At 40.1% G+C, this 26,594-nt stretch overlaps 1 protein-coding gene across 3 annotated transcripts; it reads left to right on the forward strand.

Moving 5' to 3' along the window:
- Positions 1-2,120: 2,120 nt before the first annotated feature.
- On the forward strand, positions 2,121-26,254 carry col5a2b (collagen, type V, alpha 2b). 3 transcript variants are annotated; one of them, XM_008424115.1, is made up of 57 exons: positions 7,749-7,990; positions 8,970-9,185; positions 10,422-10,631; positions 11,381-11,599; positions 12,003-12,227; positions 12,323-12,339; positions 12,430-12,462; positions 12,546-12,578; positions 13,289-13,342; positions 13,963-14,055; positions 14,169-14,240; positions 14,322-14,366; positions 14,466-14,519; positions 14,602-14,655; positions 14,740-14,793; positions 14,886-14,939; positions 15,022-15,075; positions 15,440-15,484; positions 15,618-15,671; positions 15,752-15,796; positions 15,968-16,021; positions 16,234-16,332; positions 16,416-16,460; positions 16,556-16,654; positions 16,728-16,781; positions 17,474-17,581; positions 17,657-17,710; positions 17,791-17,889; positions 18,508-18,561; positions 18,681-18,779; positions 18,848-18,901; positions 19,013-19,066; positions 19,142-19,195; positions 19,459-19,512; positions 19,603-19,647; positions 19,720-19,818; positions 20,189-20,296; positions 20,404-20,457; positions 20,536-20,589; positions 20,750-20,803; positions 20,900-20,953; positions 21,067-21,174; positions 21,261-21,314; positions 21,422-21,475; positions 21,552-21,713; positions 21,788-21,895; positions 22,007-22,114; positions 22,795-22,848; positions 22,938-23,045; positions 23,130-23,183; positions 23,288-23,395; positions 24,172-24,225; positions 24,307-24,414; positions 24,522-24,867; positions 24,956-25,146; positions 25,224-25,466; positions 25,556-26,254. In XM_008424115.1, exons 1-57 carry the CDS (start codon positions 7,750-7,752, stop codon positions 25,700-25,702), a joined length of 5,328 nt encoding a protein of 1,775 aa, XP_008422337.1. In that variant the 5' UTR covers position 7,749; the 3' UTR covers positions 25,703-26,254. The 3 variants fall into 3 exon arrangements, with proteins under 3 accessions (XP_008422345.1, XP_008422355.1, XP_008422337.1); XM_008424123.2 differs by lacking the exons at positions 7,749-7,990; positions 8,970-9,185 and adding an exon at positions 2,121-2,443; XM_008424133.2 differs by lacking the exons at positions 7,749-7,990; positions 8,970-9,185; positions 10,422-10,631 and adding an exon at positions 2,122-2,443.
- The last annotated feature ends 340 nt before the right edge of the window (positions 26,255-26,594 follow it).

A 26,594-nucleotide genomic window follows, 5' to 3' on the forward strand; every position in this document is an offset into this window, starting at 1 on the left:
CGGAGATGCTCGTACAGTTATTGGATGAAGCTATGAAATAGCTGGAATATCAGGGAGACGGGTTGTATCGAGGTTTGCCCTCATGACCTGAGATTTGAACGTTTCTATTCTGTGTTTAGTGCAGATCTAAACATCACGGATCTGCAAAAGGTTGAGCTTTTGTCTGAAGTTGTTTTCTGGTCCCGCGGTGGCTCCCCTGTTTCAGTAATGAGAAATCAGCCTGTCTTAGGAGCACATGAAAGACTTCCTGTCTTGTTCTGTAGCGGAAACAAGCTACTTTTACCTCCACTGTTAAGACAAATGTTACACTTGAAGCAGTTTCCCCACTCTTTTGAAGCTCACAATCCCCCAGAAAGAGTACAATATTGTTAGTCGAAGGAATCGTGATGTTGAAGTCTCCTGGGTTTGCTTCGTTTCTCTGGAACATCACTGACATCCTGGTTCATGTACAGACTTGGCAGAGCTTTGACCTGGAAAACACATCAGATGGATGCTGCAAACACACTGTAAACCACTCAAGATGGAGCGCACAGATGTAGGTCAGTAAGATGATTCCCTACAAGTTCATAATCACATTTCAACAGCAATGTCAACTATTTAGGCGCCAAACACCAATCGGCAACTTTTGTATGGGGTCAAAAAAAGGAACCGGATGCCTTCTGTTTTATGGTTTTTATTAGAAGTTTCCATGGTAATAACACACCTATCCCCTCCTTTGCAACTCATCAGAAAACCATTCCTGAAAATAGTACTCAGTGTAAGTATTGGGTTTCTGCAGGTGTTCTAGACGGGAAACGGGTTGGTAGGTGGGAAGGAAACTGTAGAGTCTGGAGAAATTCTGGACTTTCTCCCAGTACTCGTCATGAGAACTGAAGTGTAGGGTTTCTCAGGCAGGACTCGTATTTAGTAGGAAGATGGAGGATAAATCAGAGTACCTGGGGTCCAGTTTATCCAGGTACTACAGATATGAGCAGAAACCGGAAGGAAGGCAGAAACCAGAGTATCCAGAGGAACTGTGAGAGAACTCAAACTTGTCTGAACGCAGGGGAGAAATAGGGAAGATGACAGGGTATGCCACACAGAAACATAGAGTGGTGAGAAAGGCAGTAAAACTGGAGAACCCAGAGAGATTGTGGGCGTTACTCAGGTATTCTTGACATGTTTTGAAACCGGAAAGAAGGAACTTATTAGCTTTGTCTTGGTACTTTAAGACAAAAAGTGAAACTGGAAGGGAGGAACATGGGGTAGGGTGCGAAGTTGATAGAGAAGTCAAAAGCTATTCCAGAGAAGGAGAAATATCAGAAGGAAATCAGGAAGTAATAACAAGAGGCCTTGGTATTTGAATAGGAAAGAAAACCATAGGAATCCAGGAAGGTGTTCCTAAAGTATTTGAGGTCCAGTCTACGTTATCATGACAATCGTAAGAGGGAAAATAAAACAGAGTAACCAGAAATACCTCGGACTGTCTTATGTACTCAATCTGGGAGAACGATAAGGGTTAAACAGAATATCCCAAAAATCTGGTTTTTACAAAGGTACTTCCCAAAGCAGAAACTAGAGTACCCACATAAAATGAGTTTATAACTCCTATAAAGGATAGCTAGCTGCAAACCAGCAGAAAATGGCATATATAGACTTTAATCACAGACCTACTTGATGTGATTCAACAGAACTGACATATTAATGAGCCCAATTATCTGGTAATGTCCTTTAAATGTTTGTCTCTGTTTGAACCAGTGACACTGCAAGCAACTAAAACCTACAGTCAAACAGTGAAGCCAAAGTAGCTGAAACACCTGCGAGCGTTCGGGTTCTGTTTTGGACATTTCTATTAGAATGATGTATTGCTACATCTTAAGGTGGCTTCTGCACATAAAAGCAGCAATATCCTTAAAAGGTCCTTGAATGCAGATTAGAGATATTCTCTTTTCCAGAGGCACCCGTCGTCCCTCCTCCTCTCAATTAGAGCCGATTTCATGCAGCCTTTAATCAGTGCCACCTTTCATGCCATTCGCCGGAGCCTGAAGAGGAGGGTGGCCTTCAACTAAAAGTAGAAATGATGAGAAAGCAGACGAGTGGGAGGGTCGAAGGTTGAGAGAGAGTGGCAAGGAGGTCTGGGTGAGGAGAGGGGGGGCTGAAGCAGGAGCTTGTTGCAGTGAGCTGTAATCGCTCATCCAGGAGCCAGTTGCGCTCAGGGACATTTGGATTTCGTTTTTTTTTTGTTTTGTTTTGTTTTTTCTTTCTTTCTTTCCAGCCTGGATGTTGTAGCTTGGGGCTGGGCTTCCCTGGACTTTCTGATCTGCTTTGCAGCAACTGTTTTTGAGGACGCTGCATGTCTGATATGCAGACATGGGCACCTCACTTTGCTCCAGGATTACCATATGCTTGGCCCTCACCTTAGCTCAGGTGATTGCTGTGGCCTGCCAAGATGAAACAAAGACGGGTGAGTGACGGCTGCCTAAACCGCTGATATTTCAGGAATGGAAAATTTAACTTCTTTTGTTGGACTTTTGTTGTGTTATGAATATTTATATCTAAAAATGTCATGTTTATGTTCACTCAGATGTTTTTTTTTCTACCCATGATTACTTTGTGGATATTTTGCGTAATTTGTTTTCAACAACATGAGCTTCTTTGTTGCTGAAAATGTATGATTTCCACTTCTTGTTACGACATGCAATTTAGTCTGAAAAGGATTTATTCCTCCAGACAAGTTACCAACAGAGTGGCTTATTTTTAATTAAAAAGGGGGATTTTTTTTTACTTCATGGCACTGTTAAAAGCTGATTAATGAGATTTGTTGAATCGTGGAAGAACACCTGTTCAAAGACGAAAGTGAATTTTTCTTATGATTTGACTCTGAAGTGATAAAAATGTTTTTTTTTATTTTTCATTTGAAAGTTACATAGTTGTTCAAACTTCATATAAATTTATATTTAACATACTTCACCCCAAATAAAAAAAAAAAAAAAAAGCAGCAATTTCCCTCTTAATGCTTCAGCTAACTCTAAAGAGTGGAGCGGGGCTGGCCAGTCTATTTCAGTGCAGAGTCGAGGCTGGATGACAGGGTTGGAGAGGCCACAGTTATAATGATGTGGCTTCCAGGATGGGATGGACAAATGCAGGCCACTAATTTTGGTCAGACTCTGGGTCAGAGGCAGACGAGGACACACCCAATGTGAGAAGATGCTGGATATGAAATATGCTTCTCTCGCTTCCATCCAGCTTCACCTCCAATGAAGCGTTCATGCTGCGAGGGAAAAGTAAAAAAAAAAAAAAAACATTTCTGAGCATGTGCACCAGATGTTTTGTAGGTTAGAATCATGTGTGGTACTGCTTAAGCTTTTAGTAGCATTTAATGTAACTGGACAAATACCATGAAAAAAAAAATTCAATATATATAAAATGACTGTTTTGTAAGCATTTACAGCTCTGGTATAAAAATGCAACTGACTTGGGTTGCATTTTTAACACTTTTTTCCCCAAGTTTTTTAGAAAAATGTTTCCTACTTCCGAACAAATATAGATTTAATAATTATTCAAATGATAAAATAGGTGCACTTTTCATGTTGGTTTTCATTTAAGGGTCGCAGTGGATCACCACATTCTTAGCTTTGCTTACATACTCAGCATAGAAGAAGTGCAACATGAAAAACACATTTAAATTTCACTAATTAATTTATATTAGCATATCTCATTTGTCAAATTAATTTCAAGGGGCAATATTATATTTTCCAGTCACATAGTGCCATTTTATAGCACTATAAAGTCAAGAATGTCAACTTTATTTGTTGTAAAAATGCTACATAGAATCAACAGAAATTCGACTTCATAATTTAATACCTTGAAATTGAGCCTCTGCCTCCTCATAAACTCCTGCTCTTTCTGAAACTCCGCCTCCAGGAAGTCATGACAACATGGCTCTTCTATTAACCCTTTAGCAACATTTTTACCAGTGTTGTACTGAGACGTAGCTCCTATAATGAGCTCAGCAGTTTCACCAGGTGTTTGCTAATTGCTGCTGGGAAGTCTGAAGGAGCTGAGTGGGGGTGTGGGGTGGGGAGAGGGCTACTCTGTGAGGCGGAAGCGTCAGAACTACAGCTCCCAGGAGGCGCTGCGTCTAGCTCCACCCAAAAGATTAAAAAATTTCTCAAATAAGAATGAAATAATCAAGCAATACACCAGGTATGTTTTTGTTGAGGGAGTAACATTATAATATGCTGTATAGCTTTAAAAAAAAAAAAAAAAAAAAAAGAAGTCAATTTTACGTAAAGTAAACGTATCTTAATCTTTAGCCAAACGAAAAGCAGAATGTTTAGAAATGCTATTTTGCTAACATTAGCATGAACTTTTTGGTGTCCATGTTATATTAGAGTACAGCTGTAAGTGTAAACTAATATGATTCTTATATAACCTGACATTAAATGCTTAAAGAGGGTGTGATGTTTTGGAGTTAGCAGAGGAAACTAATAGTGCTTCCTCTGCTCTAGAGCTTTGAGTTTAGTTTTTTTGTGCGTGTTTACATACTGCTTTATTTTATGGCTTTCAGAAAAAACGTCAAAAATTTAGAATTTGTTCCATAAATTTTTACTCCATTATGGCAAAAAAAAAGGGAGTATCTTTGCCCACTTAGTTACACTTGACTTGATTTAATCTTTAAATATCAAAGTACCTTTTTAAGTCCTTTGCATGGTGGTTTGATGTTTGTAACCTAAGTTTGAGCACAAGGGGCGGACAGTTGTACTGATGTGTGAAAAGACATATAAACTATGGATATAGTACAAGCTTAGCTAAAGCTATAATTATGTGGAAAGGAAAAGTGCCTTACTAACATCGATGGAAAGTTTTTGAAATACAAAGGTTAAAAACCTAAAAAGCTACATAGCTGCTGCATAACTGTTATAAATATAATCTCTCCTGCAAAAATACACTCTACATCAACCTGTGACGCTTTCCTTTGGTCTGAAGCAGGTTTCAAAGCAGGAGTTTCCTTCGGGTGTGGTATCTCATTGCTGTCCCAAATAAAGTCAAACCACACGTTTTAACCCAAACCCAACATATAATACAGTCTCAGCGGTTTCCCCTGAAATAACTACAGCTGCTGAAAACCGTCGTCTTTCTCTGGGAGAGGCCTCACCACATAATTAGTGCTTAGCGACGTCACAAAAATGAATGGATTTAAATGCACTCCTAAAGCCCACAGCATCAGCAGGTGGCGAGATTTAACCCTTGGTATTCTTTTTTTAAATTATTTTTTATGTGCAACATTCCTAGGTGTAGTTTTTTTCTCCTTTTTTTCCTCGCTACACAAGCCAGGTGTTTGAGAAAAGATACAAAAGAAAATACTAAAACATGAAGAGTTTTTAAGTTTTCCACATCTAACCTAAATATTGTTCCGATTTTATGAAGTAAAGTACTTCAGTGGGTAGTGTGGGCTGCTTTTATTTATTTATTTTTGGTCCTGCTGTTTTTATGTTGTGTAGGTAATTGGCGGTCAGTTATCCAGGAAAGAAAATAGTTTTCTGTGCACTTATGATAAAAACTGTTGAAATACACTCCAGATTTTTAACTTAGAAACCTAGTGTGTGTTCCTCTTAAAGTCTAAATGTTAAATTGAAGAATTCATCACTCGTCATGTGAACCAAATATTTCGTAATGTCCAACTGTACATAAATCATGTTTCTTGCGTAACCCTAGCTTGGCGTTTTATTCCTGCCTATCATGAAAGCGGGTTTCAGAAATCTAACCCTGACAAAATCCTTTAAAATGTTTAATCTTATTTAATAGATTAATACCAACTAAAACAAACTAAATAACTAAAACTGAAATTGAGAAAACACTTTTATCAACAGGACTAAATAAAAATGGTCATTAATTTGGAAAAACTATAACTAACTGAAATTATATCATGCGTTTATAAAACTAACAAAAACATACTGAAATCACTCACATGAATATACATTAACATAATTAATGTTGATGTGATATTTCTGTTGTAAGGTGGAGTTGCTACAAACTCAGTATAAACCATCATAAATCCAGCAAAAAATGTTTCGAAACCCCCCCATGTTCATTAAAACCAAATTCATACAGTTTCCTTCCGTTCTATATTAATCTAGAAAAATGTTAATATATGGTCTGAAACATATGCATATGCTCCTTTTTTTTTTTTTTTGAAAACCCCTGCAGAATGTAGCCAAAGTTTTTGTATGGCCAAATCTGTTTTTGAATCAAAGTTGCTGATTGTTTGTGGCCCCATTAAAGGAGTAGCGTTGTGTATTTTCATTTGTCAATCAAACCTCACCCTGACAAACAATGTCCTGCAAACTGTCCCTGGGTTAACCGTTAGCATACCATGCTAACAAAATATGCTAAAACTGTATTTTTGACAGGTGAGACGATTATAAATCGCTCGGCATGTGAGTTGTGTTAGAATGAAGAGATTAAGACACATTTGGCTTAATAAAAGAAATCTAACTAATGATTATGCTAGCTGTTAGCATATGTTAGCTGTTAGCATGTGTTCCTGCTGTGACTGGCTGGAAGTGAGGAATCTAATGGTGAAATCCATGCTAATTACTAAGCATATATGTTTCATGTTAAATGTCGAATATTGGCAGAGATCGCTTTTGAAGGGATAATTGCACAGTAGCCTACAGACAGATTTATAGACGACTTTACAGCCAAAAGCTGTTGACTGAACCACAGTCTAGTCAGGTTAGATTAAAGGCCTCTGCAGGTAAGCAGCGACTTGCCTCGAAATATGTCAAAATTAAATTTTGATTTGTGTTCTTCTCACGTCTTTTTTTTTGAAATTCTAGTAAGCAAGCTGTTTCAAAATGCATACTGTACTGCAAAGTCATATATACCCTTTAAACTCTTATTTTGGGGTTCCAAGCAAAATCTAATCAGAAAATGATTTGAAGATACCAATATGAAGATAGTGGCAGGATCGAGCTTCTCTTCTTCACCATCAGCTTCTTTAAAATGAATGGTGGATAAAACATGGAGAAATGACCCAATAGTGGGAGAAGTTGTTCTACAAATTGCTCGTCATGCTTTTAAAATTTTATTTGGTAAAACTTCTGAAAACCGTGCATCATCTTTCTCTTCATCTCACAATTATGCATTAGTTTGTTTTAATTTATCACATAAAAAACATTGATGTTTGTAGTTGTAATGTCACAAAATGTCAAATATTTCAAGGGGTAAAGGTATCTTTCATGAAACATGAAAATGTTATAGATTAATTTCTTTCAGATTTACCAATAAGGCAGTGTATCCTTAAACTGAAAAACAGTTTTTGGTTTAGGTCTTAAAAAGTGATTAAAGTGAATCTGCTATTGTTTATAAGTTATAATGTTGAAACTGGAAACCATGTCTTGTTTTTATATTATCCTCATAATTTTAAGCATGTAACATGAATGAGATTTCCAGTTATATTTTTACATGCAGCTGGTTCCTGCAGTTGTTCCTAAAAGACAGTTGAAGCAACCTTCTGGGCAAACGAAAAACCGCAGCCCCTTTTCTGCTTTCATTTCCAGGTTTGCTCAAAATATGAACCCAAAACTATTTAAAAAAAAAAAAGAAGAAAAATAAGTTGTTACCTAAATTTAATATATGCAATTGTTTGCTTGAATTCATTAAATTGAACAACCAGCTGGTTGTACTGTAAAGTTGATCGTTTCCAACGTGTCATCATCATCATCACTGGATCAGAACGCCGCAGACTCAGAGAAACATGTTAACATGTCGGCTGCTGCTGTGCTTGACTCAGAAGGCTGTAAGGAAAACGGAACAGTCTACTCCAACAATGAGATATGGAGGCCGGCGCTGTGTCGAACCTGTGTGTGCGACAGCGGCCTTGTAGTGTGTGAGGATGAGGTGTGTGAGGAGCTCAGACACTGCCAGTCGGTGGTGTTTCCAAAAGGCGAGTGTTGCCCCATGTGCTCCACCTCGCCACTGACACACACAGCAAACTCTGAAGCAGGTAAACTGACCCGACTCTGACCCTTCACTACTGGGATTCATCAGGCACATTCACGTCCCTTTCAGTTACCACCATGCATCATTATGAGGTCTTTCTGTCCAGTTTGGAGGTATGAATATGGTGAAAAAAGTCATTAACTTTGTTCTAACCAAATTTGTTTATAACACTATATTCTAAATAAAATAAGAAATACAGTCAGGTTGTAAGAGTCAGTCAGAAAGCACTTGCGTTTTAATAATTATTTCACTGAGAAGCGATCATATTGTTAAAAAAGCAAACAATTCATGCATTTTGGTGTTAGTATGTGGCTTTACCATTTATTTACAACATTCCATTACAACATTCCATGTTCCACTATGAATTAACATTCTAATTCATAGTATAAACATTTTTTAAATTTTATTTTATTTTAGGTGCAGTTGTTTTGAAAATGTTTTACAATTAATCTGCAGATTAAATATGTAATTAATAAGCTAAGACTGATCTAATAATTGACACCAGTGAGATTTGTTGAGTTATGGGCATCATTTAAGTCGACTGATGCAGATAAACCCTCCAAATTTGCTGCCAGAGTAGCTTAAAATCTTCTTTATTAGTTGAAAAAGTGCAGATGACTTGGAATTATACATATTATGGCTTGAGAAGTGTCCAAATATCTCCATCTGATGCATTCAATTAGGTCGAGTGCCAAAAAGGAAATGGGATTTCCCTACAAGCAGAATTCAGCTTTATGTTGTTTCAGGATATTTTAAACGTACACATAAAAAGATCCAACTATTGAATAATTAGCTTCATTGCAAATGATTAGGAATCAAATGTCTAAATTGTTACAAAAGTTGAGGAAGTCATAGACAAAAATATGAAATGTTAAAACCACATATTCTCAAGGCATACCCAAAAATCCCTTCAATGATGCATTGTGCACACTGAAAGGGCATCGTCTGCGGTACTCATCCGGTTGGTGTTTTCTCCCACGAAGAGACCTGCACAGAAAATGGCACCACCTACTACCACAATCAAATGTGGGCCCCAGAGCCATGTCGAGTCTGTGTGTGCGACTCGGGAGTTGTGGTGTGTGAGGAATTGGTGTGTGAAGAGCTAAGGGACTGCGAGACAACCGAGGTCCCCGAGGGCGAGTGTTGCCCCGTGTGCTCAGCCAACAAACCAAACGCTCCTTTCTCGGACAATAAAACTGGTAATAAATATTATGAACTGATGTTTCGGTGATCCAATTAAAAGATGAATAACTCTATGTAAATAGATAATGTGTCAAAATGGCTTTTTTTGTGTGTGACCAAAAGCCAAAACAGGAGTGTTATCTTTCGCATTTATTTCCTGGAAACCCCCCAAAATTGCATATAAAAGTTTTGTAAATTGTATCACTCATTTCAACACTGTCCTATAAAATCTTTGCTGATATTTTTTAGAATGTAACCTCTCACAGGGTTAACAAACTACGTTTTTACTTAGGATTGAACATCTGGTTTGGTTTAACATACCTAAACTTTCACAGACTTTAGTAGTCACCTAAATCCAACATATTTTTGTGTGTTTTTTTTTAAAAGATGGCATGAAATTTTAGGTAGTCACCCAACATTTTTTTTTAGCTAGCATGAGATGGCTAAGTTATACATTTACCCAAAATCTGTCTAATTTTTCTTGCTGACTTGAGTTTTGTTTTCACAGACTGTTGAGTCTTTTAGTAGTTACCCAAATTTATGTTTTCCTTTTTAAGCTAGCATGAGATTTTTGGTAGTGACCCAAATTCAACGTTTTTTTTTAGCTAGCATGAAGTGGCTTTAAGTCATCATGAGGTGACCAAGTTATACATTTACCCAAATGTAGCTAATTTTTCTTGCTAACTTGAGTTTTGTTTTCCAGATAGTATTAGCTAGACAAATACGTATATCTAAATATAAAAGATTTCTTTTTGTCACTTTGGTGAGCAAGCTTAGTAAAGTAGCACCTAGTACTTTTTCTAAGTACTCATCGTAGTGCTATTGTTTTCCAGTTAATGTGAATTGCTTCAGCCAGTATTTTTCATAAACCTAACCAAAGATGTTTTCTAGGTAGCATAAACTACATGTTTACATTTTTTTTGTTTTTTAGCTAACCCTTATGTCGTCTGCCTAAAGTAAGCTGTTCCCTTGAACCTACAAATAATTTTGTCAATTAATCTGAGCCTAAACATGAAACATTTGTATGCTTTCCATTTTGTCCACTTATTGTTTTTTTATTGTTTCCATATCATACGACTAGCTAACCCCACATTTGTTTTCCAGGCAATGTGACCAGCCCAAACTGTATTACTTTCAAAACTTAACCAATAAACTGGGCTTCTCTTGAATCTGCAATACATGAAGCTGTTTTTTTATTATCATCTCAGAACAGCTTTCCATACTGATGCCCGTTGCTGTTCTTCCTCACAAAGATTCCTGCTCAGTGGACGGCAAAACCTACGCCAACGATCAGATATGGAGCCCAGAGCCCTGTCGGGTGTGTTTATGTGATGAAGGGACGGTGTTGTGTGAGGACGTGGTTTGTGAGGATGTAGGGGATTGCCAGACCACAGAAACGCCAGAGGGCGAGTGCTGCCCTGTGTGCTCGGCTGCGAAACAGCAGCAGCCCCACGCAGAAACTGGTAAACTGCAAACATGACCCGCAGCCTTGCTTCTGGTGGTTGAAGTCGACTTCTGCGATGCAGTGTTTGTGTATTTCGCAGCTGGTGGTGCTTTTTGGTCTCTGTCTTGGCCTGAAGATCAACTCTTCAGGCGTCACCTTGTGCACACCACTGTGGACTATTGTTTTCTGAATCTTTGTGCTGCGGTCTGAATTTCCCTCCGACAGTGCTTCTTTTCAGGTTGCAGACGGAATACATAAACTTTCAACGAGATAAGCTCACTTCTCAATGTGTGTGCTGTTAACAACCTCACAACAGGTTGAGCAAGTGACTTACTTACCGAATAAGGTGTATTCCTGAGGGAAATTTTTGCCTCTCTGTTATAATGTTATTCTGTACAACTTATGATTTTTTTTTTTTTTTTTGCATTTGCGAGTCTTTAGCACAAATACATTTTCAATAAAGCAGCAAAATACGCATGGTTTTTCTGTGTATATTTGTGGTTTTTTGGCAGCAAGCAATCTGAATTTGAAATTCAAACTCACTGCACTCTTGCATTGGCTTAGTGGCTATTTTTGCTAACCATGTATTTGACGTAAGTGACATTTAAACTGGAAAAGCAATCCAACTCAATAGCTGCCAAAACATCAGAAAAAAAAATCTGTTTGTGTTAGTATAAATTGTGTTTTCAAGTAGGTGGTACCAAGTGTAGCTACAACAATTAAATCATTAACCAATTTTTTTTTTTATTTTCATGTGTTTTAATGAAGACACCTGCACAGAAAATGGGAAGGTCTATGCCGATACAGACATGTGGAACCCGGAGCCATGCCGGCTGTGTGTTTGTGACATGGGAACCATTGTGTGTGAAGATGTGGTGTGTGAGAACCTCGGCGATTGCCAGAAAACAGTGATCCCCAGTGGTGAATGCTGTCCTGTATGCCTAAGTGTGGCTTCAACGTTTTCACCCAACACCGACCCAACAACAGGTAATTTGACAGAATTTGACCAAACACAAAAGTGATGGTTGCTTGAGAAGAGGATGGTGATCAATTATGATTGATAATGCTACAATCTAGATAATAGTTGTGACGTTGAAGTCAATGTTATTTTCTTAAAATTGCTGCTCAGATCTGTGGCACGGAACTGGATTTGACTTTGGGTGACTGACGAAACATATCAGTGCTCAGATCTTCTTAAAAAGGTTTCATGAACCGATAATGTGGAGTCAATTTCAGAAAGTACAACTTTGTCTCTGTAAAGGAACTTCTAAGTTCAGGAAAAGAATGATTCTCAGTCTGCGATCTACTAAAGAATCGACTGTGGATGACATTATTAAATTTTGCAGTGACCATTTTCATTTCCCTTTTTTTTTCCTTCTCTGTGTTGCAGCCGTTGATGAAAAGAAATCAGAAAACTGCAAAGTCGACGGGGAGGTCTACCATCACAACGACATCTGGAAACCCGCGCCCTGTCGCGTCTGCGTCTGCGACAACGGTGTCTCCATCTGCGACGAGATTCAATGCGAGCCGCTGGCAAACTGCGAGAAGGTCACCACGCCCGAGGGGGAATGTTGCCCCGTGTGCGACAGCTTCGCCAGCGCCGGCAGGAGGATCGGTGAGATCACTCTCCCTGACGGTCAATTAAATGGCCTCAGTAGTAATCAACTATGTGATAATTATCTCTTCTTTTTTTTTTTTTTTTTATTCAAGAAATTATGGGCTTCAAGGTAAATTACTGCTTTATGCACACACTTTTATTTATGAAAGGGAAAAAAAAATCACAGCACACCTAACAAGCTATTTTGCTTCCTTCACAGGGACAGAAAGGGGAACCAGGTGACATACCGTATGTAAGTATGAAATGCTCAAAAGAAATGTTGTGCGTCATTTCGGAAGCTTCGCATCAAGAAATAATTATCTGCCCGTTCTTCAGGTTGTGGGAAACCCCGGACACCCTGGACCAATGGTGGGTTACTTGCTTTTGCCAAATGTTTTCCAATTCAGAAAAAGGTCTTTCTTTCCATAAAGTTCATACTTGTTTTGTTTTTTTGTCTCCAATGCTCATTAAAAAAAAAGACATTTTCCTAATAATCAACACAAAAACGTACATTTTTTAAAATTTATTTAACCTTCCAGTATTGATATTGATTGCGTAGCTTTGGCGCCCTCTAATGTTAAGATGAATTATGGGACTACTCTAATGAACACAACAGGTGCAGATGCTAAGGTGATTATATGTGACTTTTTATAAGCACTCCAGCCATTAAAATGAACCTAAAACTACAAACGTGTGCATCTCAATAAAGCAGAATGTCATAAAATTTTTATCACAGTAATTAAAATGATAACATGAAACTCCTACATGATGTAGATTTATTGTTTCTTCTTGCTGTGCAGCAAGAAGTTCCAGCATTCAAATCCTTTCCTGGGTGGTTTCTGCTTGGAGTTTAGATTCTCGAACCCAAAAACAGTGACTGGACAAAAGATAACAAAGTTAGAAGTGGTGTACGATTAAAACTTCTTAAAGGAGACGTGGTTTTCTAATGCAATAGCCAGACAAAATATTGCTCTACCAATGTGGGATAGATAACTTGTCTCTTATATGCTTATTTTGTGTTTTTTTTCTCCATAAAGTGGAAAAAAAAACTTTTAAGTTAAACTAATCTCATTGTTTAGGGCCCCCCAGGACCGCAGGGAAGAACAGGACCAAGAGGTTTCAAAGGCAGACGGGTGAGTTTTGAAAAACGGTTTTTCTTTTGAGACGACATGTACAATTTAAACCCGAAGTTTACCACAATTATTTCTATTCAGTTTTATGTGTTACAGTCTTCTCCACACCTAGACTGTTTACACCTGAACTGTATTTATGATAATGAGGTCATGACTTATTTGCCTAACTCCGATCATAAGAATTAAGTAGAGGTACCAAATTATATCTGTTAAATGTAATCACTCATCCAGTGTTGTGACATTATAAAAATATTTTCTCACTGGAAGCAGAATTATTTTTAATTTGAAGCGCTTGTCAAACTCTATTACCTTTAAAAAATATAAAAGTAGCCCGCAGCATGTGCAGTGCGAATGTCCTAAATCTACCGTATATGTAAATTATTAAACAAATGAAAAGCATTCAAACATTTGATTACAATTTCCTGACACAATGATTGATAAAGCAATGTTAATTAAAGACACCAGATATTTCTTTACATTAGCAAAATGTTAACGCTAATGCTAATAGCGTAAAACGAAACCAAACAAAAAGAAATGACAGTTAAGTAAATACTCACAATTGTGACTTAGCGAGATAAAATTGAACTTCATTATGACATTTGTAATAACAAAACTTGTAGGGATTCATTGGACCCCCGGGATTTGACGGTGAGCCTGGTGTCCCTGGAAATCCAGGAGAACCTGGACCCCCTGGGAATCCCTCTCCTCCTGGGGTGAGAACTCTCATATCCGCTAAACACTTTCCAACATATTATTCAGAAAAATGCTTAAAATATTAAACAAAATCTATTTCTAGAGGTAATCATTGACTCGTTTCTCCTTGAAGGGAAACTTGGTGTCGCAGATGGCTGGTTTTAGTGAGAAGTCGGGTTTTGCTCCGATGGTGTCCGCAACAAGGGTGAGTGCTTCAGGTCTGCAAACAAACCGTAAAGTCAGATTTGTGAATTAATTACCTGAGAATAAAAGTATCCTGTTGCAGGGTGAAGCAGGACCACGAGGACTTCCTGGACAAACTGGGCCTCCAGTAGGTTTTACGCTGTTACCCAAAGTTATGAGAACGAATTTAGTTGTAGCAAACTTCTGTAAATTTCAGATGATTTTAACTTTTGATGTCTTACTTTAGGGCGCAACCGGCGGTCAGGGAATTCCCGGAGAACACGGAGAGACAGGACCAATGGTGGGATGACTTCTTTATCGTATAAAACATGGTGGCAGCCATGGTTGGATGTAACAACATGTTGGATGTGAATATTCCACAGGGTGAGCCTGGTCATCGAGGACCTGATGGACCACCAGGGAAACCAGGACCTGACGTGAGACAGAGAGACATACATCCTCATTTTCAGTCATCTGATTAAAAACATTAAAACTTCACTTTTTTTTTTCTTTATGGGCAGGGAGAGGCTGGGCCTGCCGGTGCAACCGGAGAATCAGGATTTCCAGGATCACCAGTAACAGAATTACCTATAATGACAGAAGTGCATCCGAGGCATTTTACAGTTTACGGAGGATTCTGACAAGTTGTTTCTTGTTTTGAATTCAGGGCGCAAGAGGATTCCCAGGACTTCCAGGTCTTCCAGGACGAAAAGGCCCCAAAGTAAAGAAAATTCACTGTTTTTTTTGTCATTGACTTCCATTTGAAACGGACACAAAACTAAGCAGAACTTTAATCCCAACAGGGACACGCTGGTCTTGCAGGACCAAAAGGCGAGTCTGGGGCAGTTGGAGCCAAGGTATGACATTATCCTGATCCAGAACTATCCCAAAAGAACTAAAAATGAGTCCATCCACACACCAACTATTATTTATTTAAGACTACAGACTTCCCTCCCCTAAGTCAACAACTACATTTCACCTGAGGGAATTCTGAGGTATTCCTTAGACAATAAAGACAAAAGACCACCAAGCTGCGGTTGGAAAAAGGTTGGGTTAGTGCCTAAGGTTTATTATTTATTATCCACCAGGCGAATGTTAGAGAGAGGGACAAGTTCACCTGCAACGCTTCATGAATTTAACAGCAATAAAAAAGTTATGGACAAATTTTATAATTAATTCTACAAACTAGACATTTTACACCTGTATCTGTGTTCACTGTAGGGTGGATCTGGTACTGCTGGTCAAATGGGCCCTCCAGGACCCGCGGTAAGCAATAAATGCATTCAAATTCAGTCTGTACCAATGATGCCAGTGTTCCTGTGTCCTTACTTCCATTAAGATGGGGAGAAGAAACGGAGGGTGTAAAGTAGTGTCCCAGTAAATCCGTCTTTTGTTTCAGGGTCCTCCTGGTTTACAAGGAGAAAGAGGCAGAATTGGACCCACTGGTCCTTTGGTATGAGGCAAATCAATCACTTGATGTGAAAGTATTGAAATGGCAAAGAGCGAAAGCTAACGGTCTATTTTTTCTGTCAGGGTAAACGTGGTTCAAATGGCCATGCTGGCAAGCCTGGTCCTTTGGTAAGAATGACTTTGATTATTTACATTTGACTGTAATTGTTCGAACTGTGTGCTTGTATACTTTCGGTCTAGTGGAGACAAAATATTCTCATTGATTTTGTTGTCTGATAAGCATCGATTTGCCAGGCGGGGCACAGAATGCAAAGTTAAAATCATCTAATCCAACTACAGGGTCCGATTGGAATTCCCGGGATGCCAGGATTCCCAGGAAGTCCAGGAGTGAAGGTAAGACTGTTCACACTTTTACATCAATCCCATTTTAATAACAAACTTCAACAGTATAAGTTAGACACAACACCTCTACTGTGTTTTTAGCTTAATTTTTCAAAAGTCTTCACAGTTAGTCACTTTTAGAGGCTAGGTATGGCAGCAAATCAGAAAGAAATCCTTTACAGTTTCCTAAAATATTCATGACTTGACTGTTGTCTGGGAGTTAGGGTGAAGCAGGACCCACAGGAGTCAGAGGGAGTCGAGGGCAGCAGGGACCCAGGGGGGACGGCGGACGTGTTGGACCACCTGGACCAACTGGACAGCAGGCGAGTCCAAATCTGATACTGATTAGTAAGATAGAGTGATTTTTTTTCTTTTCTTGAAAGACTCATTCTAGTGTTTAAAACAGGGTGCTGCAGGACCTGATGGGGCCCCAGGTGCCCGCGGTTCCTCTGTGAGTCTTTGAAACGACGCAAAGCAGATGTTCCACCTTTTTAGCAAACCTTTGATGCCTTTTTTATTGAGCATGTTTTGCTTTCTTCTCTACAGGGTATAGCAGGTTTACAGGGGCCGCCTGGTTTGGTTGGCCCCACGGGTCCTCCTGGCCCCCAGGGCACCACAGGAGTATCAGGACCAAAAGGCCAACTGGTACGAACTTTATTGAATTTCTAATGTAGGCCAGAACCTGAACATTCAAATATTCTGGTCTTTGCTTTAACAGGGTGATGCTGGACTACCAGGACATAAAGGAGAAGCTGGGCATAAAGGAGAAAGAGTAAGTAAGAAACTAACACCTTAACTCTTAGATACATGAGTGACTGGACCCTACGATTAATCAGATAAACCGTGCTAAACCGATTATTCAAATAATCGTCAACAAATTTAGTAATCAGCTGCTGTATACAAACTCCAAAATGGCCATTTACTGAAAAAAACAACATATTCAGAGCAAAACTTAAAAAAAAACTATATTTTATGTTTAAGATTAAAAAAAACAAAAAACACCTTCGTCTGCCAATATATTGAAGCCAAAACTCCTCAAGTGGCGGTTTTAGCTTCACCCAGTTCAAATTCACTAAAGTAATGCATTCTTTGGCAATAAAATGTTTAATTTCTTTCTAAAAAATGAATTGATTTCTTAGTTTATTTGCACCTTTTAATTAATGCATTTCTAACATTGTACATAAAAATCTTAAGTGGTTGTTCAATGAAAACTCTATAGAGTTTTCATTGTGCAAATATTTTTGCTAATCTTTCAGCACATCTCTATTAGCGAATGTTAGCAAAACTATTAAATTTCCTCAAATGTCAGATCAATTTTGAACTGGCACAATGTAACGGCTATCTGAATTATATAATGACAGCAACTTTTCTTCAAAAAAAAGTTCACAAAAAGGGTCAATAAAACCTCATCTTAAAGGTTTTCTCCTGTTCTTATTGATGTCTTGACTAATCCATTGGTGGTAGGGTGACCATGGTGTTCCAGGGGCAATTGGTCCATTGGGTGAGGATGGAAAGCGTGGCCCCCGAGGCGATGCCGGATCCATCGGGTCTCCAGGACCACAAGGGGAGATGGTGAGTCAGCTAACGATATCAGCCATGAAAACTTTATAGGACGTACAGTCCAACTCTCAGCACTTTCTGTTTTAGGGGCCACCAGGAAACCGAGGTTTTCCCGGTGCAGATGGTTTACCAGGACAAAAGGTATTAAAGACGTTTGTTGATAATTGCATTTATCATAGTGGATGACTCAGCTTTTAAAAATGTGATTCTTGCTCAAACAGGGAGCTCAGGGTGAGAGAGGACTGCCAGGATCGCCCGGCATTAAAGGTTCTCTGGGTGACCCAGGACGCAATGGAGAGCCAGGATTAACAGGAGCGCGGGTAAGGCAACTCCACACATCTCTAATAAATTTTCCAACATTTCTTCTGTCTTATGATTCAAATTAAAAAGGAAAATATGTGAAAACCAAAAAGTGAATACATATCGAACCATCTATATCTGAAACCAGAAGATTACATACACAGAATTTAAAAAACACATATTTTCAAGATATGACGTTAAGTTTGAATGACTAAAATAATTTCTATTTGTTAATTACCAGAAAACCTGGTAATTATTGTCTTTTAATAATTAAAAGACAATCATTTGTCTTGGGTCAAAACCTTTGGGTTTCCTTCTACAAACTTCTTGAAACTGCATTCAAGGATTTTATTATACTTTGCACCAATTATTACATAATATGGTTTTTGCTTATGATGTAGTACATTTTAAAGCCAAATTTGATTACATTACACACCCTCTTTTTCATGTTTGCTGTGGAACAGTTGCAGTAGGCAGAATTAGATTTTATTTAGACGTATAAGAAGAAAGGGGCTACATACAAATGACGCATTTTTCCCAATTTTGCATCAGTTTGTGTTGCTCTATAATATAAAATTCCAAGACATACGCTAAAGTTTGTGTTTTTACATAACATTTTATTTGTCTTGTTTTCCCAGGGTCTCTCTGGGCCGATTGGTGCTCAGGGAGCAGAGGGAAGGCAGGGTCCAATGGTAAGCAGCACAATTTTCCAACTCTCCTTAAGATCTCACTATGTCACAGTGCTGTGATGCCACTGTGCCTTTATTGTTTTCCCAATGCGAAATTTTTATGTTTGCCCTCGTGTTTTTAGGGCTTGGCTGGAGAGGATGGCAAACCTGGCCCGGCTGGTTCTGTTGGAACCCGAGGTGGTGCTGGAACCATGGGTCTGCCAGGACCAAAGGGCTTCGCAGTAAGTGAGATTGGCTCTGGAATTATGCATCATATAAACCTGGCCATAAACACTGGACTTGTTTGTAGGGCGATGCTGGAAAAGCTGGAGAAGCTGGAAGTCCTGGCGCTCCGGGTCAAAGGGTATGTAGCTGGTACTGAAGTACTGAAGTAGCCAAAAGTCATACTTTATGCTGCATAATCTTCACATATATAAAAATCCTTCAATGAATGGTGTACTCTTTTATTTTCCAGGGAGCAAATGGAAAAGATGGAGAGACCGGCGCTGCTGGTCCACCTGGTCCAGCTGTAAGCTTCCATCTCCTATTTATAGATTGAAACTAAGGATTCTCGTGATTTAGCCAATTTATTTTTATTCTTTAGGGACCTGCAGGAACGAGAGGCGAGCAAGGACCTCAAGGACAGACCGGTTTCCAGGTAAATGACATAAAAGCATTGCTTTTTGTGTAAAAACAGAACTTATTCCTTAGTCCGTTGTATTGTGATGCTTAACTTTGTTACTCTGTTATGATCCAAAGTAAATTTCTTATGCTCATAGTTTAATTCCAGATATTAAGATTTTGATCAAAAGTGTCTTGCATCATCTTTGGTCTATTGACTTTTGCAATTTCATAGTAAAGAAGTTTCCATTTTGTCACTTCTTGTTTTTAATGACAAATAAAAGTGGGATTGTTTCCTAGGGTTTGCCTGGACCCTCGGGTCCACCTGGAGAGGCAGGAAAGCCAGGTGATGAGGTAAAAGGAATTACCTCTAAAATAGCATTAAAACTAATATAAACTAAGACCAAAACCGTTGTGTTTACTGTTGTATTTTTTCTTCTAAAGGGTCTTGCAGGTGAAGCTGGCTCTGTTGGAGAGACGGGTCCAAGAGTGAGTCCACTGATTCCACCAATTGCTTCAATCGGTTATTCTGTTATCTGATGTGTCACACGTCACACGTAGGGCGAAAGAGGAGCACCGGGAGAAAGAGGAGAAACTGGTCCCAACGGGCTTCAAGGACCAAAAGGTGGTCCAGGAGCACCGGGATCTGATGGTCCCAAGGTATCGTTGTGATTAAAACTTTTACTGAACCCAAAAACGTTCATCTTTGCTTTCAGTGGAAAATCTCAGACATACACTGATCAATCAAAGCACAGCGATTGATCTGCCTGGTAGAACTTCTTGCAGCAAACCATTCCGTAAGTTTGGTTTGTGGCAAGAAAGCATCATTGTTGTAATGTGATGTGCTAAAGGTGGAGAGTCTGGAACAATAGGATCTTCTTAAAGACAGAGACCAATGACCGATGTTAAACTGCCCCAAGTAGATCTATACCATCTTGGTATTGTGTAACATGATATTGGTGGAAGCGTGGTATATTGTGCAGCCTTACTTTCAATGTTATGCTTGATTGGTGTGTGATTTACACTTCAGGGTAACCCAGGTCCAAAGGGGGCTGCTGGAGAGCCAGGTGGTCCAGGACTTCAAGGGATGCCAGGAGAGAGAGGTATTTCAGGACCATCTGGACCAAAAGGAGATCCTGTAAGTTAAAGAATAAGACTATATCGTCTGCAAAGAAGCAAATAATTCATCGTAAAATCTGGAATCTGGAAATGACAAACAACTTTTACGCTGATTTGCATTGACAGGGCTCTGTTGGCGAGAAGGGACCTGAAGGAAAGGCAGGAGCTGATGGTGCAAGGGTAGGTCCAAAGTCTGTGGCTAAATGGTATCCAATTAGAAATATTTATGTCTTTTTAATTGTATTGAAATTTCTAAAGGGACTTGCTGGTCCAATTGGAATTGCTGGTCAAGGTGGGCCAAATGGAGAAAAGGTCAGCTGAAAACACCATTTATTTTATTTTTTACAAAACCCTAAACTACAGAAGTAAAAAAGCTGTTATTTAACTTTTTAAATGGGCAAAAACAACAGTTTCTCTCCTTTGGTGTAAGATGACAATACCTGATCTAAGAAGCTATATTTTGTTTCTTCAGGGTGAAACTGGTCCACCAGGACCAACGGGACGCCGTGGCACCAGAGGAATCCCCGTCAGTAGAACTTTTTCAATACCTTAGCCATAAACAAGCAATTAGTTTTCAGTCTTCACAAGGTTGTGATTTAATATTTACTTGATTTAATAACAGGGTTCCAACGGAGAGCCTGGTCCAACTGGGGCAGTTGGTTTTCCTGGACCATCTGTAAGAATCCTGTTAAATGCTAGAACACGCCAATAAATAAAAAAAGAAAGTCTGATGTACTTTTTTTTATTTTTCAAGAAAAGAATAAGTTTTTGTGGTTTTTTGTTTTTTAGGGTCAAGATGGTCAGCCAGGAGTCAAAGGTGAAACAGGAGAACCAGGACCTAAAGGAGAAGCAGGAGCTTCCGGACCTCAGGGCATGGCTGGGAAGCCAGGTGAACAGGTACAAAATTCCCAATAAAATTATTTTATGTCTGAAGTTGTCTTAAGTAATTTGATAAACATTCCCTTTGAATTTCATCTGTTAAGGGACCCATTGGTGTCGCGGGGCTGAAAGGAGGCCGGGGAACACAAGGTCCAGCTGTGAGTTTTTTCACCCAGCAATCCAGTTATAGAGAACTTTTAAATTGTCTAACTCTTCAGCTAAGATGCTAAAAGCACACCATAATTGGAACGACTTCTTCTCATAGGGGTCTCCCGGTTTTCCTGGACTGCCTGGAAAAGTTGGACCTCCGGGTTCACTTGTGAGTTACATACCCTGATATTGGGTTTCTACTCCACAATAATCACTGCAAAAACCTAAACTAATTTGCGTTTCAGGGTGCAACTGGAGCCGATGGCCCCATAGGCGCTCCTGGAAAGAAGGGCCCCCCTGGGATTGGAGGAGAAAACGGTGCTACAGGCCGTCAGGGAGAGAACGGACCGCCGGGACCAGCAGGAAGCCCCGGAGAGAAGGGAGGACCAGGAGAGGACGGTCCTCCGGTAAGATGAAATGAAGCACTTTCTTATCAGACTCACATTTCTGACAATTAGATACCATCACACCTCTCCTTCAGGGCCCTGATGGACCTCCAGGACCGGCTGGAACGACAGGACAGAGAGGAGGGGTGGGTCTGCCTGGAGTCCGAGGGGAGAGAGGTTCGGTCGGACTGCCCGGTCCTGCGGTATGTACTCCTGCTGATCTTTTCTTCATATCCATCCTTCTCCAGTAGCCACTACAACAAGGTGGTTATTTCTGTTATTCTGACTGTAAACTTGAGTAACTTGTCTGTCAGGGTCCACCAGGAAAATCAGGAGCTCCCGGCGCTCAGGGGACCAACGGTCCTCCAGGTGGGATCGGTTTACCAGGAGCCACGGGACCAAGAGGTGATCCCGGTACTGAGGTTTGTCCAGTCTTTCTTTTTTCTAGTGTTTTTTATTGAAGTTACTTATTTATTTGGAACAGATGAAAAGTAAAAAAAACAACAATCTGATTTTTAAAAAATTATGGATTCCTATGATCCCGACATACGACTTAATGTAGCGTTCTGATTGATTTTTGCGTCCAGTGGCTATAAATTTGTTTTGCATGCATTGCCCCAAAACATTCCACTCAATAAGTGAAATGTCGTACAGTAAGAATATGATGTAAAATTAACACTTTTGGGTATTTTTTGATTTTACTTTCATATCTGTGACTTCCAGCAAAATTGATCATTCAACATGACACCCAGAAAACTGATTTGATTGCATTCAATAGATATTTTGGCTGCGTTGTATTTATTGCATTTTCCAAACATCATGAATTTTGTTTCATCTAAATTTTGTAAAAATTTGAACCAATGTTTTCGGGGGGCAGTGGGGTGGTTCTACCTCAGGGTGCAGAAACATATGTCAACATTCACACTTAATTTGTAGAAACATTAAAACTTCAGACATAATAAATCTTATTGCAACTTTTCCTACATCTTAATGACACTTTCTTTGCAAATAACTCACAGTTGAATCACGCTGATTTACGGTCCGATTCTTCCGTTTTCCGTTGACATAAATTCTATTTTTGTTTCTTTGTGTCGTCATTCAGGGCATTGCTGGAGCCGAGGGGGCTCCCGGTAAAGACGGTCTAGTAGGAGAAAGGGTGAGAATAAAGACATTATTTCTGCTCGGGTGTGTTCTTGGGTTATACAAACGTAGGTATAAATTCATGTTTTGTTTATGCGTCTTTAGGGTGATAGGGGGAACTCGGGTCCAGAAGGCCTGCCTGGCGTACTGGGGTCTCCAGGAAACGAGGGTCCGGTGGGAACAATTGGCGGTCCTGGACAAAGAGGAGAAAATGTGAGCTTTACAACTAGCTTAGATTCAGTGTTGCGTGTTCAAACCACTGATCCACCGGTTTTTATCGTCTCTTGGCGAGTTTAGGGTGCTAGAGGGCCCCCAGGACCCCAGGGACAGCCTGGTGTACGGGGAAAAGTGGTAAGAGAGGTTTTTCACATTAAATGCTTTAAAAAATCTCAGTTATTTAAAACTCCTATGTGTCTTTTTTCTGATGTGATGAAATGTTGTGTGTTCGCTCAAAGGGCCCTCAAGGACCACAGGGGGAGAAAGGAGGAGCTGGAGAACCCGGCGAGAGGGGTCAGAAGGGACACAGAGGCTTTACTGGACTCCAGGGTCTCCCTGGAATATCTGTGAGTACAGTTTTCAAAGCTACAGAATCAAAATGTGCTTTTTAGGTTTAACATACTGTTAAAAATATACAAGGAGGTAAAATTTTGTTGAATCAGCGTTTAGGAGGTGTGAAAAATAAGGATAAGAAAGAGCTCCAGGGAGTAGAGGCAGCACATAAACCACTGTTTAAAACAAAAGTAAAGCCATTTGAGGATCATGAATTTAGTGGTCAGGTGGGAAATTCTGTCAGCTTGATGCTGAAAACACACATAATCCCTACTTAGAATAGGTCAAACTTGGTCAGACTCATTGACCGAGTTTGATGCAGAATCAAGACCCGTTACTTTCTAGTCCAAAGGTGGACAGGAAGTCAACCAGCATCAAGCATAAATTGGGTGAAAATAACCAGCCAAAGGTGACACACATGGACAAAATTGTTTGTATGCTTTTCTTAATGACAAAAAAAAAAAAAAGAAACGCTATAGTCATTAAAATTACTTGACAATGAAGAAAAAATAACGTCCACTAGGTGTCAGTAAGGCATCAAAAAATACTTCTTAACCCTTGTGTTTACAAATGGGGTAAATGGGGTCCAACCAACCCCTCACCCATAAAACTTGTATTATTTGTCACAATCCTCCACGTTTGCCTCAGTCCTCGCACGCACAAGGGTTAACCTCACAATAGTGTATCATAATATCAAACTGGTTCCCAACTTGTCTGTAGCCAATTTGTGAAGAGAATTTAACTTTGCTAAACAGCGATGGTAATCAAAATGGGATCTTCTCCAACTCAGGGCGCCACAGGAGATGCAGGAGGTCGAGGAATTTTTGGGCCAGCCGGACAAAGGGTAAACAAAATGAAACTAAAACACTAACATGTTACATGGAGAACTTAGCATAGAACCTCAGCATGTCTTAAAACAACATAGGGGCCTCCTGGAGTGGTGGGTCCTCCAGGAAAGGAAGGAAATGCTGGCCAGCCGGGACCAATGGGGGCTCCAGGCAGCAGAGGAACCATAGGAGACCTTGGAGCTCAGGTGACTCAATTCATATAAAGTACAACTTGAGACTGTTGTCTCAAGTGGATCCAACTTGTTTTATTTAAATTCAGCCTCATGAAAACATTTGTCTGGTTTCTCTTCAGGGTCCATCTGGAGAACCCGGACCACCTGGTCCTCCGGGGCCCCCAGGTCCTCCCACAGCAGCTGCAGAGGAGCTCTACGCCGTCGATTACGACGCTCATGGCGAAGTTCAGGAAGCAGTAGAGCTTGGCGAGTACGACGACACCGCTGATCCTCCAGCTCCGCCAGAGTTCAACAAGGACGAAGCTAAGCCCAACAATAACATATTGGGTGCCGAAACGGGTGTCCGAGCCACGCTGAAGACCCTCAGCGGACACTTGCAGAACCTGCGCAGTCCGGATGGCAGCAAGATGAACCCTGCCAAGACCTGCCAGGACATCAAGAACTGTTATCCTCAGAAGAAGAGTGGTCAGGGTCACTTTGCTATTTTCTTTTTTTTTTAGTCATTTTTAAACCACATCACATGTCCTGATCCATCTCATTTCATTTGTTGTAGGTGAATACTGGTTGGATCCAAATCAAGGAAGCACAAAAGACGCCATCAGAGTCTTGTGCAACATGGAAACTGGTGAAACCTGCATTCCTGCCAATCCGGCCAGCATTCCCCGCAAAGCCTGGTGGACGAAATCCACCCCCAGCCCCAACAAACCCATCTGGTTTGGAGCTGATATGAACGGTGGAGCCAAAGTAAGAAAACAAGAAAACTTTTGCGGAGGAAATCCCTCAACTCTTCAAAACCCGTGACATTTGTCTTCTTGTTTCAGATCTTCTACGGCAGCAAGGAGGAGCAGCCCAACGCCGTGGCAGTCCAGATGAAGCTGCTGCAGGTTTTGTCAAAGGAGTCGCACCAGAACGTCACGTATCACTGCAGGAACAGCGTGGCCTTTAAGGACGAGCAGGCCGGCAACTTCAAGAAAGCTCTCGTCCTCAGAGGCGCCAACGGACAAGAAATGAGGGCGCAGGGCAACAGCCGGCTCAGATACACAGTCTTTGAGGACGGCTGCTCGGTAAGCCACAGAAAATTCCTCAAGATGTGAATAAAACTTGACGTAGAGAAAGAGAGACACATCCACTCACTTTCCCACTTTTTCCTCAGAAACCAAACGGAGAGTGGGGCAAGACAGTTATTGAGTACAGAACTCAGACAACCACCAGGCTCCCCATCGTGGACTTGGCCCCAATGGATGTCGGACAGGCCAATCAAGAGTTCGGTCTGGACATCGGGCCGGTGTGCTTCTCATAAAATCACAAAGACGGACGCCGTCAGTTTCTTTTAGAAAGAGGGTATAGAAGTTACCCGTTTCATCGCTGCCTTTCCTTATTGGTGACGGAAGGACACTCGTGCTATTTATTCCAGTTTTCAGTTTGTGGAAAGAAACCTGTACTGCAAAGACGTGTAGATGGATTGTAAACATGTGTAAACTAGAGGAGTGGGCTTTAAGAATAAATGTCCAGTTTTTCTAGACGCTTGGATAAAGGAAGAGTCGATGTAGGATAGCCGTAGCTCTTAATTTTTATGGAATAAATAATTAAATTATTAATATCTGTGCAAAGCAGTCATTTGAAAAAGCTGTAAATTCAACACATGATTGTAAATGGCAAAATAGTATTACTTTTCTGTGAACAAAATGCAACTCTTTCAACACTAGAGGGAGACAAAGTATTTTTTTTATTAGTGATTTCACTTGATATTCAAGGTGAAAAAGGCGATTAGCTCAGTTGAACGCAGTAAATTTCTGAAGATAGATGATGACTTTATTGAACTGCAACAAATAAATAACAAACAAACTTCTAATTTGGTGATATGAGTCACTGTCTTCTTGCCCTGTGTCAGATGGATGTGTGAGCAAACCAAAAAAAAAAAAAAGTCAGAAAGAGGCGTTTTTTTCAGGAAGAAAAAAAGTCAAAGTTCAGGCCACACATGTTTCTGGGTCAACCCTTACTCCCCTCGTGCGCTGAAAGATGTGACACCCTGGCTGATCCGCGCGCACCGCAGCTCGCCACACATCTGTCGAGGCGGCCATTTTTAGCTGCTGTTTCTATTTTCATTCATGGAAAATTAAACAGGTAAAAATGTCAAGCTGTTGGAGCTGGTTTTGAGAGTTTCACATCTGCAGTGTGAAGGACACACTTGT

This window comes from Poecilia reticulata, linkage group LG2 (genome assembly GCF_000633615.1).
Source record: "Poecilia reticulata strain Guanapo linkage group LG2, Guppy_female_1.0+MT, whole genome shotgun sequence".
Classification (NCBI taxonomy): Eukaryota; Metazoa; Chordata; class Actinopteri; order Cyprinodontiformes; family Poeciliidae; genus Poecilia; species Poecilia reticulata.